The sequence below is a fragment of the Canis lupus genome, chromosome 4, assembly GCF_048164855.1.
Source record: "Canis lupus baileyi chromosome 4, mCanLup2.hap1, whole genome shotgun sequence".
In the NCBI taxonomy this organism is placed as follows: Eukaryota; Metazoa; Chordata; class Mammalia; order Carnivora; family Canidae; genus Canis; species Canis lupus.
In genome coordinates this window covers 4,762,102-4,780,258 of record NC_132841.1, presented here as the reverse complement: position 1 = coordinate 4,780,258, position 18,157 = coordinate 4,762,102, and the positions used below count along the sequence as shown (strand labels likewise).

Here is an 18,157-nt window from a genome sequence, read left to right as displayed (position 1 = left end):
TTGTACCTTGAAAGGAGATCATTAACATTTTAGTATAAACTATCCTCCACCCCCAGGATTGAGTGATAAAAGAGAAGATAGGCTGGCTTTTCTACTTTTTTATTATGAAAATGTCCTTGGAAAACTTTAAAAGAGCTCCGAAGAGAGCCCTTGTTGTAGGGACAGGAGGACCAAGGAGAAGCTGGGACGATATATTGCTTTCTCAGTGGACTAGAGAGCAGAGAACCAGATAGAACAAGAGATGGTGCTTGGGGAGAAGAAAATGCAGCAGTCCATGGAACAAGCCAGCAGATGTGAAAAGCTAGAAATCTGGAAGCGATCCAGTGGGACTTAGGTCAAAAGTTGTTCTAGCCCTCCCTCATCCCTAAAACTGCTTTTATCTAGTTACCCCACTGAGCTGCCCTTTCAGCAAGCATGTCCCTCCATAGCCTGCAGGAGCAGCCATAGCCCCTCAGTGGCCAAAGGCAACATAGAGCTGGGAGTCCTCACTCCATGTGGAAGACCACCCCTTTTCTACTAGAGAGGAAGAGAATAATCAGATGGACCCTGCTGAGTGCTTACTGTACATTAAGATACTGTTCTAAGTACATTATAGGTACAAACTCACAGAAGCCCAACAAGGCAGTTACTGATTATTGCTGGTATTCTACAGATGATAAAGTTGGTGCACAGAAGTTATTTGTGCAGAGGTATCAGGTACAATGTGTTGGCAAAATATTTTGTTACACATAGTGATTGGTTTATGGTTCTAGTGCTTCTGGGCTCTATGGAGTTTACTTGGGTTTTGTTTTTGGAGCGAGCAAGCGGAGTGGGGGAGGAGGGGCAGAGAGAGAGGGAGAGAGAAAATCTCAAGCAGGCTCCACACCCAGCACAGAGCCCAATGCACGGCTTGATCTCACAACCCTGAGATCATGACCTAAGCCAAAATAAAAAATCAGATGCTTAATGGACTGAGCCGCCCCGGTGCCCCAAGTTCAGTAGAATTTTGTGGGTGAACTTGTAGCCACTGCATGGGATTCAGGAAGCTACTTTAAAGATTGAGTTTGTCTATGGTTCCTACAGAATCCCAGTTCTTCTGTCCATCTGGAATAGACATGTCATCAACAGGAAGTATAATGTTTTTAAGTCACCAAAACATCTTGAAGTATAATGTTTTTAAGTCACCAAAACATCTTTTCTTTCTTCTTTTTAAGCTTTGCCCCAGACTACTATGATTGGGGACAGCAAACGAACAGCTTCCTGGCACAAGTGGGAACTCTCCCACCAGACTCAGCTTTGGATCCTGACAAACCAAGCCACGGGTAGCATCGGGAAACAGTTTTATGGAAGATTCCTCAAGTGAAGAGCTTCAAAGAGACTAACTTAATGACAGCTGAATTTTTAAGGCACTTTTCCTTAAGAAATAGGACTTGATGTTTATTTGTTACAGGTTTCTAATGGCTCCATAGGACTAAGCAATAATTCAGATTGATAAAACCTTATTTTAGTACTAAAAAAGTGAGCCTGGCTGCCTATTTCAGTGGGTATAATTTAAACTTTAAAAAAATTCTGTACTTTTATAAAGATATATTTTATATAACTTAACACTAGAATATATACTAGCATTTTTTTGAGAATGTTATTGCAATATGTTTGTAGTTTGCACAGACTTTTATGCATAATTCACTTTAAAAGCATACAGTACACGGTCTGATGGTTGTTTAAGGCTTTTGGGCTAAAGTATTCTCCAGATCCTTACCTCTTCAGATCGTACAGATACTGAGTTTCATGCCTGGTAGACTCTAAACATAGTTGACGTCTAGAAAGTCAGTTACAACTCCAGTGTTAAAAGCTACAACTCTGTTAAAAGCAGAGTATCAACAGACTACATACAAGGTCATTGATTCCTTCCTTCGAGTTAGGTCCAGACAGTTGTTCCCTCAAAGAATCTCCAGAATTTTGCCAAAACAGTGGTACTTCTTTCAGCAGGGCACTAACGTATACACTTCAGTGATAAGTGGATACGTTAAAAACATGGATAAAATTGACACCACTAAACCACCTCTACTATCTTCAGAAACTCTGCAGTTTTCAGCCCAGTGAACTCCCATATCCGTTACCTCAGTATTTTTGCAAGACTGCACCTTTCCCAATCACTGACATTCAGTACATTCAAGGAACAAAGGAGAGGTTGTCAAAGGGGATAAATAATAAATGCCCTTGATCCAGAAGACTGTATGGCATCCAAATAGTTTTCCTGTAATTTCCCACCCTATTTAAAATAATGTCCTGTATTTTTAAATTGCTCTGAAAAGCAGGCTATTAGAAGCAGTGGCTAAAAAATGAGAGTAGCATCTCAGTGTACTATAGCAGGATTCCTGGAGCTCAGTCGTGTAAGAGGGCATGTTACAGACAATGGCTTGTAAGTCGTCTTCTGCTGAAATGAAATACTAGTTCTCCAGCCGCGGGTATGATTCTAAAACCTCCAAGATGTATACAGGTAAAACTGCCTGCAATAGGAAACTGTGGTGCAAGGCTCCCTTGGGGAGGTTAAATGCTCTTATTTTCCTTAAAGCAGAGGGAAGGCTCTAGAGGATTTACTGTCACCAGAGAGACAGTATCCACTCTGCCTAGGAAATGTCATCTCTCGAGACAGGATGAGGAGGAGCAGATGAAGAAAAAGTAGGGTTAATAAGTTCTGCCTTCATGGGGAAAGCCATTTCAAATGTCTCTTATTTCCTATTTTGGTCTTCCGAAAGGATTTATCTCTGGGCGTTGATTTCACAGAGATCAAGTCTACTTCTCTTGATGGTAATTAAAATTGCCATCTCAAGGTTTAAATGCCTTGTGATTGGGATTCTCATTTGTATAGAACGCCTTTATCCTGCATAATCCCACATAATAGTGTTCTTGCCTTTCAGCATTTGGAAGAATTGCAGTCACATATTATTGAAAATAGTTACTGTCAGGGAAAATTCTAGACTGAAGCAAAATTTGCACTGATTATTTGGGTTGCCTTAAAATATTATAAGTTGTTATTATTCTAAATAGCTTTAGGAACATCCTACTTGTCATACTTTGTTACTAATACTTAGGAGAATTTAAAGGGAGTCCCAGCATATGCTTAAAACTTTAAATCGTGCTTTCAGAAAGTACTTTAATTAGGATATCCAAGGGCAGGTATATTTTAAAAAATACAGTAATTTAAAAAAATCACTAAAATCATCCAAGTATTATACTCCTGCTGTATCAACACATTATTATTCTGTTATTACTGGTAGGAAAATGGAAATATCCAGCATTAAGTGATAAAAGCCATAATCTATTTTTATAATAAAGCTGCTACTATTTGAACTATTTTTTTATTGGAAAGAATAAAAATGTTATAAGAGCCTATTTTTCCCTTCCCTTTTTAAAAAAAGTAGTGCTAAAGCACAAATATTATAAACACATCCATAATATAAATAGGATTGTAGCAAACTATCTTTATCTCATAGTAAATGACCATGTATACCCTGTGAAATATTATAGATATGATAGGTACGCAAAGAGAAATTAAGATTTCTTTAGGTTCCTAATTATATTGTGTTGTGAACGAGGTCACTACCAAAGCTCCTCCTCAGGTGGAATAGTAAAGACTCAGAGAAGGCAAAGAATGGGGATGGGATTACCCATTGTCAAATACAGAGATGCCCTTCTGTTTTAAGGCAACATGATGAAATTAAAACCCTGGTCATTTGAAAGTTAAAAATGTAGGGGCAAAAGGCAATGTCACTAAAAATTTTGTATGAAGTCTAATTCAACACTAAAGGCTGCACATGGCTGTTTCTGTGCACCTACTGGAAATCTGCAGGTTATTGTCTAAAAATGCCAACTGGTTTGTGTAGATATTTTTTCACTGGCTCTTTTTTTTCTTTCTCCAATTAACTCACTTGGTTGAGCCAATATTACAACATCAAGAGTATGTCACACATGGAGCTGTGGACTGTAAGTAGTTTTTTGACTCTTACAATATGCACATCAGTTACATTGAGTTATGCCGATTTTTTCTCGGATGTACCAGGCATGTTGTTAAAACTCTGCTGGTTACCATGTCTAGCTATGTAGATCAAGCACACTTGCTGGTGTATCCCCAAATATCCTCTTTTACCAAAATCCAATAGAACTGCTCTTTGTTGGCCTTGAACACTTAATTCCTATCAGGAGGAAAGGAATAGGCATTAGTAAATCCCAGAGCATGAAAAGTACTTAAGAGAAAAAGGTTTATATATTTACATAGATGTTACTAGTCTATTTTAATTTTTCTAAAATTATCTTTTTATTTCTTTAACAAAGGTACACTTAGAATTAAATGGGCCTAAATATTTGAAGTTTTTAAAAAGATTTCCAACTAAAGAAACTTTGTTTAAAAAAATAATCTTGTTTTCACTTCAGAATGCTAGATAATAAAATCTAGACAAGTGTAGGTCTGATCAAAGACATCTTTCCAAAAAAAAAAAAAAAAAAAGACATCTTTCCCATTTTTGGCCCCAGGGGAGAATTTTATTTAAAAAAAAAAATTCTAACTGTGCATAACCATTTAAGACTTCTCATGGTCCAGAGGAGCTGCTGGAAAGGATCAGGCTAAAAAGTAGAATTCTCATCAAAAACTATAAAGTGGTCAAAGTGAGGAAACACTTAAAAAGGAATGGAGGGAATGGAATTCACTGTCTACTGCATGCCTGTTACATGCTAGACAATGAACGACTGGGTGTTTGCTGGTCTGAGTGTCCAGTCTGTAAACCGTTCCATTAACCCTACTCAAGGCCCTTAGTAGGGATATGTGGAAAACCTCTTGCACCAATGGGCCCAAATACCTGGAAGCATGTGAAAGATGTCCCTGTGCCTCCAACCTAGCTATCTGTGCAAATTCCCTGTACCTGTCATGCAGCAATCTGGGCCTGGGAATCGAAGGTGGGTTCTGTCAGTGTGGAGTTCTTTCTGCCCAGGTCAGCAGGTAGGGGGTTAGAGTCCTCAGATCCAAATCCAGGGACTCAGCAGCTACTAATGGTTTCTGCCTGGTTCCTCTAAAGATGGATTTCTTTCATCTATTCCCTGACCTGGAACTGAAACCGATTCTGTTTTCCCAGAAACTGGTTATACCTTGCCAAGATTAATTCCATTGTAGCCTCCAAAAGGGACTTCCCTTTTGCGGTGTGGTTGCCCTACTGCTCAGAATAGTAGACTCTATCTCCAGAACCTATTTTCTGCCTCTGAACTTCAGTGTGGACAGAACAGGAGATCAGATGCCTCCTCCCTCTAGCTGGATTTATGACCTCATTCTCTCTAGCCTGTACGAGCCCTAAATCCCCCACTTTCTCTGAACCTGTTTCCCTCCAGTCCCTTTGCAGTCCCAAGTCCTGGAGCTCCTTGAAGGCATGGAGATATAAAAGGGCTTACCAGGGCCATTCAGTTTGTGTTGCTGAGAATCCTTGGCTGTCCCCTTACTGAATTCACTAGCCCAGAGCTTAGGTTTGCAGACTTAAAAACCTATCTGAGGGGAGAACACCTATTTGGATGTATATTGTTAAGGAAATCTATATGGAAAGTGAGATAATGTATCAGACTGCTGCCTGACTCAGACACAGACTCTGACTCTGGTATTAGCTGGATGATTTTATTTTGTGACAACTTGATGGCACTGTCAAGCAGACACTAAGATTCATTCACATTGAGGGCATCCTCTCCACCAGACAGGTTTCTATGTTAGCTATTCCTCTTCAATGAACGTATTCTTTCTCTGGGTGAATTCTCAGTATAAACCAGATATAGCCTAGTTAGGTTACAGAATTCATAAGTTACATGATGGCAGGAACAGCTGTGTTTTGTTCACTGCTATGTTCCCAGCACAAACAACAGTAAATGGTCAAATCCTGTTCTTGTGGTAGATGGTCTTTCTTTTTCAAAGGTAACTTCTCTCACTTGCATTTTTATCCACGGCATATGGATTTGACCAGTATAAGGGCCTATCCCTGTTTTCTCACATATCTAACTTTTGGGTAAGGGAATTAATTCATAATGTAATTTTAAAAAGGAAATAAGGATTTTACATAAAGACAACCTCCAGGAATGATTTGAGACAGATTGGGTTCTCACTGACATGAAATTCTGTCTCCGTCTATGCAGGCACTACATGCCCACTCTTTGCCCTCACCTGTTTGGGCACTGGCAGATAGAATACTGAAATAATGAACAGTAAAAAGTAGATCTTTATCAGCTAAAGTATAAAATTAAAAGAATAGGGACGCATGAAAGTGGTTAAAAGTGCGCAACTCTTGAGAAAACACTGAATTGAGCAGAGTTCCAGCATAATCTATATGTTAGTGAATTTTTTTTTCTAAAGCTCATATGAAATAAATAAGCACAGCTAAATAAAACTTTTTTAAAAGGGTGGCAGTTGGGGAGAAGAGGGAGCCAACACACCAGATATTTAAACACAGACCCTGAGTAATTAAAATAGCTGTGGTCCTGGTGGCTGAGTAAACAGACCAATGAAACAGAAAGAGAACCCAGATATGGAGCTAATTCTGTGTGCGATGCGAGATATAATAAATGAAGCATCTCAGACTAGGGAGGACATGATACAACTGTTCAGTCAATGGTATTGGAATAACTGGATGATCACCTAGGAAGAAATGAGGCTGGATCTGTAACTTACATCCTACACTGGGACACACTCCAAAGGGATCAAAACTTAGATCTAAAAAACCTCCAAAAGAAACAATAGGTGAATAACTGCTGTGTAAAGAAGGTGTTTAAACTATGACTCAAGCCCAGAAACCACTGAGAAACAGAAATTAAAAAAAAAAAAAAATCACAAGGCAAAAACCACCATAAGCCAAGTCAAAAGACAGACACCAACTTAAAAAGAAATTTAGAGCCCACCAAAAAGGAGTAATATGTAACCAGGTACTCCTATAAACAAGGTCAACAATGCAGTAGAAAAGTGGGCAACAGGTATGAATGTGAGGAACACAAGTGGATCTTAAACATGTTAAAAGGAGTCAACCTCAGTTGAAGTATGAAAAATAGAAACTAAAACACATTAATCTGTAATTTTGTACCTATCAGAATGGCAAACATCATACCCACATCCACGCAGGTAAGGTTGTGGGTGAGCATGCAGTGTCTTAAGTTGCAGATGGATATGTGAACTGGGTAACTGCCTTGATGGAGGGAAATACTCTATTTTTCAAAATTATAAATATACACGGTCTGTAACTCCAAAATTCCATTTAGGGGAATTTATTCTACAAGAACATATTTATGTATGTGTGAAATGACAGGATATACACAAGGTTTGGAAACCATCCAAATGCCCATTAGTAGGGGATTGGTTAAACAATTGTATGAATATATAATGGGATACCAAGCAGTTATTGAAAAAAAAAAAAAACTTTAACGAGTAAGCTATCTAGGGATGTGGGAAGAGTACCAACAAAAAGAAAGTGAATAAAAGTACATGGTATGTATAAGATGCCACTCTTTGGGGAAAAAAAATGAGAGGAACAGTTAAGACTTTACATTTGTATTTGTTTGTATATGCCTAAAATATGTATGGATGGAAACAGAAGAAACCCCAAACCAGAGGTTATGGGGGTGAGGGGTGGGACGTACAGTATGGGCAGTTGGGCTGAGGACCAGAAGAAGACATTCCACTGTGTAGTCTTCCATGTTTTTTTGGTTTTTTGAACCATGTGAATGTATTAGCATTTGAAAAATAAAGATTTTAAAAGCCTTATGACTCAGTACGTCAGAAGATGCTAAAAGTCCCCAGTTTTTATTTTATTTTACTTATTTATGAGAGACAGAGAGAGAGAGAGAGAGGCAGAGACCTAGGCAGAGGGAGAAGCAGGATCCATGCAGGGAGCCCAATGTGGGACTCAATCCCAGGACTCTGGGATCACACCGAGCTGAAGGCAGACGCTTAACCATTGAGCCACCCAGGCGTCCCAAAGTCCCCAGTTTTTAGTTGAAGCAGGCTCCATGCAGGGAGCCCAACGTGGGACTGGATCCCGGGACCCCAGGATCACACCCCGGGCTGAAGGCAGGCGCTAATCCGCTAAGCCACCGGGGCTGCCCAGACTTTCTGGCTTTAAGCTCTTGTCCCACAATCTAGAATCTGTTGACTATGGACGACTTAGCCAGTTTTATCTTCAGTTTTCTCATTTATAAAAAGAGTTGGCAATTGTATCTACCTATGAGTGCTGCTGTGAAGAGTAAGGAATACATGGAAAACCCTTAATACGGTGGTTGCTGATGCTTGCCATTGTAAGAAACAAGCTCACACTCCTTATGTATTTCTTGCATTCTCTGCAAATTATAAGTCAACTCCTCAGCTCATAAAGGGAAATAGTTCAAAGGTGGGGGGAGGGGCACAAGAAAGAAAGATGGCAGAGACATTTAGTTTAATTCACATTCGCTACAGTCTGACGGGCACAACAAATTATTTGGAATTGGTGTTCAAAATCAAATTAGACTAGAATACACGTCCGCCTGTGTGTGCGTCTGTGTGTCTTACCCGATACCGTCCATCATACCACGTAAGCAGTCTGCGTGCTTCGGTGAATGGCTGTGGTTTCTGCAGGCACCACAGTCTGCAAACTGCTGAGATGTTTACTGTAAACTGTCCCCGAACTTCCAGCTGAAGTCAATGCTGTCCCTTAGTCACAGTGGCTCCCAGGTAAAGCTGGAGAATATGGCAGGGTCCCCCAGGTGACAGACACCGCGGGTGTTGAGTAAACTCATGATGTCACCACATCACCATGTCTGACTTAAAGTTCACAACTGGGAAAACTCACTATTCTGTCTGGTCCTCTTTATAATCTAAGAATCGACACAGGAGAAACATTCAAATTTTACCAATTTTAATATATAGTATTTCTAACTTACATAGATGCCACTTAAGGAAAAAATAAACTCATGCCATTGAAGGAAGGAATTCTTTTCCTTTTCTTCATTTTCATTACTTCGTCAGCTGGTACAATCATTTCTGTCAGTTATATTATCAAGTGCTGGACTTTTAAATTAGGTAATGAGATAAAGACAAAACATGAGAGGAATTACACCCAAGCGTCTTCACAAGGCAGGCAGTCCTCTAGCATCCCTGTGCGACAGAGGGTCTAGGACTTGGAAAAACAGGTTATATCACAAAGGTCATACAGCATCACCCAGCTCCCACAACAAAGATTCCTACACCTATACAATCACTGAAGAAATACACACAGACACAAAAATGTAGGCTGCCCCCCACAATCCAATCTGTGATGAAATCAAGTTAATCAAATACATTTCAGCTTAAGAATACTTCGTTTGTTTATTTTCTTGGTGGTACAAAAATTCGTTAAAACCTTGAAAAGAACTTTTTATACCAACCTTTTAGCTTCCTAGAACTCACTGTAACGTACAATTTTTCCTAAGCTTGAAATAAATCACAGTCAAGGAAAAAAGCAATCAATGGAAACGACCAAGGATTTTCTTCAATAAACAGAATTTAAATAATAGCTTTTAACTGAGGGAACAACTTATAGTAATAATAGACAAAGCGCAAAACTCACATTTTGTTAAACTTTGAATGAACATGAAGAATAATTCTTATTAATTTACCAACAAGATTACTTAAGATACTCACTTTTTAAACCAGTTTACCTCAAAGCCCCCCTCCTACCACACAATACTTCTATCCCTAAACATGAAAAGACAAAGCAGAGGAGGTTCCAATCAAGCCAGTGTGTTTTATTCGACTTCACCAAAAAAAAAAAAAAAAAAAAAAAGTCACCATCAACAACGAAAACCCTACAAAGTTACAAAGCTGAGAAATTGGGTAAAAGAATAGTGAGGCTTTCCTCCCTTCAACCATATTCCTCCAAGGGATGACCAAATATTTTTAAAAGAGGGGTGAGCCAACTAAATACGATTTAAAATATGCCCTAAATCATCGATGAACACATTTTAAACTCTGGCAGGTAAGATGTGGGTTTAAGAGCACTTACTTTGTAAAAGACTGAAGAGTCTAAGGAGAAACTCTAGGTTTTGTACCCGTGTTACTCCTATATGCCTCCTTCCACATTAATCACACTCGCCCTCTAACAGCTTTTAAAAGAATATTTTAAATATTGGAGGAGTTTAAATCTCAGCTTTAGAACATGAACTTAGGATGTGAAGGTCCTCTGTTGGTATAAGTCACACAAGGTACCATTTATAGACAATGAACCGAAATGAAAAGAATGGTGGGGCCAGAGGGGAAGCTTCATGGGCCTCCAACTCCTCTACCTGTTTAAATAACTTGCCAGAGAAATTTAGGTGGAGAGAGGATTGCATAGATTGTAGTCTAAAATAAAATCCTTTAAAAAACATTCAGTTTAAAAGAGTAAATTTTGTGTATATAATGTGTTAAAGTGGCATTACAAATCCATATAGTCCCATTCAAATTTTATCAAGGTGAAACTACCAAGGTGAAATTATGAAGTTTTTTTGTTTTCTCAAAGTAAACAAAAATTTCCTAAAATTGGAGCCAGGACAAAGAAATGCAAAGTCAAAAGAAACAGATACACAGTAGAGGTTCTAAGTAAAGGATCCTCTGGAGCCAGCCCACAACACACACGGGCTATCTGGCTGGGCAGCCAGTGGAGGCGACAGTATTCACCTTTCCAGAAGCAGGGCCTTTAGACCAAAACAAAACAGCAACAACAACAGCAACTAAAAATCTTAAATAAAAACCAATGAAATCAAAGTGAAGGCCTGGGAATCCTTCAGTCACTTCTGTAACTAGACACTGAAAGGGCCATTCTCACACTGATACAGAATCAGGCAAGGCTAAGAACATGTTTGAAAAATCACTGATAACTTTTTGTTACTGATCCTAGCCTGAAGCAACATTTGTTCTCTAGCTCTCCCTTTCCATAACAGACCACTAACAGTGTTTATTAGGATGGTCATTTAAGTCTGACAACTGGAAATAAAGACTAACAGATTAAGAAAAACCAATTCTAAACAAACAATAGCAGAATATTCAACAGATGGAAACATGAAATTAAACACAGAATTAGTATAACTTACATGTTTTAAAAGTATATATACTTCATTTATAAATATTTCTAATTGACAATCTATTGAGAATCATAAATATTCAAGTGAACATTTGAATTTTCTCTTTAAGAGTTCATAATTCTTTCTTCAAGTCTTTGAAGATTAGTCTCCTTCTGCTGAATGTCCAAGACTAACAGGCTTCACACAGTCAGATTATGTCTCTAATTAGACATATAAAAGCCTTTATTACCTACTGTGTTGTAATAAGACTTTAAAATTTTGTAACTCTCTTATACTTGTAGACAGCCTATGGAAGAAAAAAGAACATATTAGTACAGTTAATATGTGCACATATTTCAAATTACTGACACTGCTCTATGAGCCATAATTTGAAAGCAAAATCCACAATAAAAGAATATAAGCAACACTGAACAATTAAACTTTTATTTTTAAATGAGTATGCTGTACTTATTGAGGCTTGACACACATGCTCATTTATGTCTCTACCCACTAGCATCACATGACAGAGTGATGCGCGGCCAGGTGTCCTGAGATAAAACTGTATTCAAGAGGCTCTCAGATAAAACTACTAATTCTTTCAGAAAAACTAACGCACAAACTTGCCAAGGTGCAACACATAATTTTATGTGTTAATGCAGCCAGAGTAATTTACTATTTAAATGGACCAATAATCAGGTAGAAGATACGATGAAAAGATTCCACTAACAATTAAGAAAAACTGTAAAAAAAAAGAAAAAAAAAAGAAAAACTAACATTCTCTAAGGAAAAAGTAAATGTACAGAATCCACATAAATTAAAAAAATGAAGGTCAACTAAGATGAAAAGGAGAGTGGCTAAGTAAATTGTGGTATGTCCTTGTAACAGAATATTGGCACATATTTAAAAGACAGACTTTTTTTTTTATTCAATTTGCCAACATATAGCATAACCCCCAGTGCTCATCCCGCCAAGTGCCCCAAGAAACAGACTCTTAACTACAGAAAGCGCTCTGCTGGTTCCCAGAGGGGAGGTGGGGGAAGTAAGAAACAGGTCCCAATGAAGGACTTGTCCTGAAGAGCCCCAGGTGTTATATGTTAAGTGTTGAATCACCATGTTATACAGCTGAATCTAAAATTACACTCTGTTACTTATGCTGGAATTTAAAAAATAAAAAATAAAATAATGCTTATGTATCTGGAAGCTGCTAAGAAAATAAACCTTAAAGCTTATCACAAGAAAAAAAATTCTATAACTGTGTGGTGATGATGATGTTAACTAGTCTTACTGTGGAGACAGTTCTGCAATATATATAGAAATATCAAATCATATTGTGATTTGATTTCATGTTGTGCACCTAAAACTAATATAATTTTGTTTCTCCAAAAACAAAATAATCCTTATGAAAAAAATTTAATAATTTTGGGAAATGATTGTAATACAGTACCAGGTAAAACAGAACAGGAAAAATACACAACTCTGTTCAATTTTGTTAACACATACATACATAAACACACGCATACACGGAAATATTTTACTTATAGGTAGAGGAAAAATACATATTAAAAATATATCAAATGTTGAAATAGTCCTGGGTAGTGGGGATAGTAGTGATTTTTAAATTAATTTTTTAAAATTATACTTTCATGTTTTTTTCCAAATTCTTTATGATGACCATGAATTATTTTTATAATTGGGGAAACAGGGAAAGATGATTATTTTAAGAGCTTTAATAAGCACATGGATAAACTGGTGTTTGTTTTTCCCTGGGGGGAGGGGAAATTAAATTAGGCTGTATCCTTACATGTGTAAGCATCCCACCCCAGGTGTCACTACCCTTAGGAGGAGAACAGTTTCCCACACCTAGTTTTGTCAGAAACAGACAATTTTTAAAGTCCTGAAACATAAGAACGCTAAATATCCAATGGTTTGTAAACCATCAGCACCAGCTTCCAGGGATTTCAGGGAGCATGTTGTAGTCTAACAAGTACAGTCATGTGTAATCTCATGTCATCTTCATGTGAATTCTGAGAGAAGGGCTTTTACTGCCCTCATTTCACAGAGAAAGGAAGCCAGCTGGGAGAGCAGACTGAGCTGCCGGAGCTCCTGTGGGTGGTATACAGCAGGCCTGAGATTCTAGAGCCCTGGGACCGCTGGCCCTGAATCCAGTTCTCTTTAAAGAACAGTAAAAGGAAATACCAGGCTCTAGACAGAAAACTGAAGCTGGCAGGGTTGCATTTACAGAAATTCTCTTTGAGACTCAGAGAAATTTTGAGGAGTTAACATGTGTTTTCTTCCCTCAATTTAATTTTATTTGGATTTAAAATGTGTAAATTGTTTAAAATATTTTTCATTTAAATAAATTTAATTCAGTTTCTCCTGTATCTTATTTGTAGGCCTCATAAGTGGGTGAACTAAATTCCTCATTTAAATAAATTCCACTTGAAATCCCAACCTCCATAGTCATCTGTAAATACATGAGAACGACAGGTGAAATCTCCTAAGATGGGGAAGGAACAACTTATTTTTAATTTAACTGACCCTTTTTAACTTAAAAATGTTAAGAAAAATTAGAAGTAATCTCTACATCTCTTGGCTCCCCCCTTTTTTTTTTTTTCTGAGGATGTCAAACCTTAAGACTGACTTTGTGATCCTCATGGTAGAGGGCATCTCTCTGGCACAAAGGATTTATTTTGTTGTTTTTTAATCTTATTTTAATTCAATTAATTAACATAAAATGTATTATTGGTTTCAGAGGCAGAGATCAGTGATTCATCAGTCTTATATACGCAGTCCTCATTACATCTCGTGCCCTCCTTAATGTCCATTACCCATTTATCCTGTCCCCCTCACCCGCTTCTCCTCCATAGATCCTCTTTGTCTCCTAATCTCTATATCACTTGGCTCCCTTCTTTTTAAAACAGTTCTTCCTTGACTTGACTTTGGATTTTCTAGGGCAGCACAGTTTTATTTTCCCTTATTTTCTAGAATTCTTTCCCTTCTGTTCTGTATTCCTCAGTTAGTTGGTACCACATGCATCTCTGTAGGAAAATTCAAATTATGTTTGAAACAATCTGTGGCATAAGCCAAATGCAAACTATAGGTTTATGCAGGGAAGAATGGGGTAAGAATGAATGCAAGGAAAATGCCTCTTCACCTTAAGAAATAAAAAGCAAGGGTGCCTGGGTGGCTCAGTGAGTTAAGCTTCCAACTCTTATTTTTGGCTCAGGTCATGATCTCAGGTCATGGGATCGAGTCCTATGTTGGGCTCCATGCTCAGTGGAAAGTCTGCTTCAGATGCTCTCTCACCCTCCCCATCTATCCCTCCCCTTGCTCCTACACACGCATGTTCTGTCTCCCTCAAATAAATAAAATCTTTAAAAAAAGAAAAGCAGTGAAAGGTTTATACTCTTTTTCTTTCATCACCATCTCAACCAAGCCTTCCTTTCCTTCCTCACTCCTGCGATTGTACTTGGCCAAGCAAAGCCAGCTGAAGACAATATTAGAATACTTTCCCCACAAAAACTGAGAAGGCAAAAAGAAACACTGGCAATCTGACACTATTAATTTTTCCTGTGACCTGCTGAGACACAGGCTTGTGAGGATATAGATATATGACAGTATATAATATTTTCTCTTTGTCAACCAAAGAAAGCAAAACAAACCACTTTAGCAGAGAAGATGATCTTTGAAGTTTGCTGAAACCAGCAAAACCCAACAAGTCTTCACTGTGAAAACTGTTCTTACCTTCCAAAAGCATTTAAAAGAGCAACTATTTCCTGTCGAGTGAGTTGGAAGCCTTTAGATGGGCTGTTCTCTGGAAGCTTCTGGATTTCTTTTTCAGAGAATAGTATCTTCAGGGCAGTTCCTAAACCCTGAGTCTAAAGAAAATAGTGATACACATAACAATTAAAATTCCTGTAATAACAATCACTATAATGGTTAAAAGGAATACACAGTTGCTGTGATGAGAGTTAAGAAATTCATACAAACTGAACTTTTTGCCAAAATGTTAAACTGCAAAATATTGTTTATACTTCCTCATACATTATGCATATGACAAATTTATCTTAACTGCTAATGAATCCGAATAGTTTATTTAACACCTTTTGGACATAAATTACTAAAATGCCTTTTCCTAACCCAGTAGGAAAATATCACATGAGGATTACAATGTTCAATACATGGCCTCAAAAGCATTCTTTACAGACCCTAGCAATTCAAAACTTAGAAATTATTAATGAAAAAAAATTATTGATAACTACACTTAAAAATTTATCATTAGAACTAGAGAAAAACACCTGAAATGTAGTTTCCTTTAAAAAATTGTCTTCTGATTTTCTGACTTACTCTCATCTTTGAAAAAAAATATGATAAAATATCAAACAATCCTTTTTATACTGAATATATAGAGAGAGAAATGGGCCTGCTTGGCAAGCTTTTCTTTTTTGTGACTAGGTGGCCTTCTTTTGATCACTGAAACAAATTCAGTGGCTGAAGTTTGACAATTAAGCCTTTTTATATCATATTTTATTTTTATATGGGTCTACAAAATACTAACATACTATTTATAACTACCAACCTCAGAAATGAATCTGACTGTACCAACAGAAACAGATACCATAAAACCAAAGTCATTAACATAGAATGGGAAAAACATTCTTATATTCATCTTTTTCATCAATAAAGCAGAGAAACCACACTTCAGATCCTCTATTTCAATGAACAATGGGGGCACTGTAATAAAAACTTGCAACTTCCCAGTAGGAAAATTTAAGGTTAGTAACCGTTTTAAAACAGAAGACAAAACACAAACCTGCAATTTCCCCCATAATCTGCATTTGTCACATCCAACACAGTCCATTATACGGGAGATATTCTTGAAATGTAAGCGGAATTCCTCCTAACATGCAGAAAATATTTTTGCTCTCATTAAAGGTTTAAAAATTAAACTGCATTTGTATGAATTATAAGAAATAAAGGTTCTGAAGCTTATTAATGAATGAGTTGTATTTTTCAACAATAAAGAAGAAAAACAGTTGGATTTGTATGGCATAACATGGCACCTAAAACAACCATGGAAATTTATAAAATTCCTTCCACACAGTAATTCAACCAACTTTTTATTAGGTGCTACTCTATGCAAAGCACCAACACAAGCACTATGGGAGGAACAAAAGTAAGTGATACATGGTTTTTACTTTTAAGGAACTTAACTGCTCCCTCCATTTGATATCTGCATACAGCCAGCAGTAAATATAACTATATTATGTTTGGTTTATTTTTCATGTATTGCTTGTGTTGAGTCCAAATCAAAAAGGTGGTCTCAGACCAATGATCAATTTCCATCTTTTTCCTTAGTACCCACACACTGTAACAGGTGCTCCATCAGCACCAATGATGACACGGCTGTCTGAGGGGTATTGTCTCACAGTCCCGCACATTTGCCAGGCAGCTTTTTGGGGGATGTTGGCTGACTGCAACCTTGTACTGCTCCCTGCATAGGAGGGTTATTCTGCCAGTGAGCATCTATCTGGCCATGGTTCCTAGGACTCTAAGGCCAGTCTCTGAGGCTAACAGTCATTAAGAGAGTTTCCTCATCTTTTTCATGTGGCAAACAGAAAAAATAAATTTCATTTTATTGTACCGAGGTAAACATTTTATTGCATGAAGCTAGAGGAAAGCAGCCTGAAAACTCTGGCCACCAGAAGCCCTGCCTGGCTACTTTCCAAAGGTTCCAAATAAACAGTATCCTGGCTCAAGGACAATCTAAAGAATACAAAAGTCCTTTGCTCTCCATTCTCATGTAATTCATTTTCTTGGGAGGAGATGGAAAGATGGACCTAAGCTCCCCCTTATACATCTTTGAAAAACAGCAAACACAATTTCCAGCAATTCACTGATGACTAGTTCTTTTCTCACTCTCACCTTCCTCCTCCACAAAAAGAACAACAGAGTTGTCCAAAAGTATATTTGTATAAGTACTTAAAAAATAGGAGGCATGACAAAAACAAATTAGCATTATAGTAAATACCACAATAACAGTATACCCCTAAAATAATCATAAAACACAAAACAACCTTCCAAAACTAAAATACAGTTGTGACTAAGTTATTAGTTCATTTCAGAAGCACCAAGAGACTCTTACTAATGGAGAATCACTCAGTGCTCATTTATTAGTTCTTGTAATACATCCACATTCAGGGCCAAATGTGTTTCAGAATTCCAAATTTCAGAAATATAGTATGTACATTATTTATTATGAGACACTCCACCAGAGTGTGTGGCAACACCTAGTAATCAAATACATTAATAGTTCTGTAGCAATGTGTAAGGATACTCAAACAAAGCAGTTTTTTTTTGTTTTTGTTTTTTCTTCAAAAAAGCACTATAAATACTCTTAGGTCAGTTCACGTCAGGTTTTGCTAACAAATTAATCTGCACCAAACTTAAGAACAGTGTTTCAGTTTTTGGAGCTTCTTGGGTTTCAGAATTGCATATCAAGGACTGTGGAGCTGTATTAGAACACTATTTGACAATCGGTTTCAAATACTTCTATGAACATTTTAAGGGTACAATGTATTCCTTAATATGCTGTAAGCAAATGAAAACAGAGCTCCCAACATGAAGTCTGATAATGTTCCTAAAATACATTCTCTGATTATCACAGGGTAACGGATAATTTTTGCCTTTTGTCAGTGTGTAAGGACAAAAACATAATAGTTCCAGAAACTGGAACATTCCATAAAATATTCCATAAAATAAACCTTAGAAAAATATAATACTTATTGCCTTCAAAGTGGCAAATGGTTTATGATTTTCAAAACCAAAACAACCCAGTGACTTTAAAGTAAAAAACTTTCTCTCAAAATAAGAATTTTAAAAGACATTTACAAAGGCACCATACACATTAGTCAGTTAACAACTGAGGCTTCAAAGTTGGCCATATTAGAAAGGAGGAAGGAAGTGAAAAGTATGGAGAAGGGGCTTTCCGTGCCATTTATAGTAGAATCCAGTCAAACGAACTTCAACACAATGCAGGAGTGAAAAAGAAGAGGTGAGATGGACAGGATTTAAACACAGTCAGTAAATTGCTTCCCATCCTACTCCCCAA

The 18,157-nt window shown here is 37.4% G+C and overlaps 2 protein-coding genes across 4 annotated transcripts in view; one reads left to right on the top strand and one right to left on the bottom strand.

Annotated features, from left to right (window-relative positions):
- Positions 1-7,759, top strand: part of GPR137B (G protein-coupled receptor 137B) — a 45,399-nt gene extending 37,640 nt beyond the window's left edge. The window contains exon 7 of the mRNA XM_072822959.1: positions 1,194-7,759. Within this exon, the coding sequence (XP_072679060.1) occupies positions 1,194-1,305 (112 nt within the window). The 3' untranslated portion in view covers positions 1,306-7,759. The remainder of the gene's footprint in view (positions 1-1,193) is intronic.
- A 1,109-nt stretch (positions 7,760-8,868) lies between these two features.
- Positions 8,869-18,157, bottom strand: part of ERO1B (endoplasmic reticulum oxidoreductase 1 beta) — a 107,945-nt gene continuing 98,656 nt past the window's right edge. For all 3 annotated transcript variants that reach the window (XM_072822958.1, XM_072822956.1, XM_072822957.1), the window contains 3 exons: positions 15,860-15,946; positions 14,791-14,924; positions 8,869-11,353 (listed from right to left, as the gene is read on the bottom strand). In XM_072822958.1, coding sequence (XP_072679059.1) covers positions 11,293-11,353; positions 14,791-14,924; positions 15,860-15,946 — 282 coding nt within the window. In that variant the 3' untranslated portion in view covers positions 8,869-11,292. The remainder of the gene's footprint in view (positions 11,354-14,790; positions 14,925-15,859; positions 15,947-18,157) is intronic.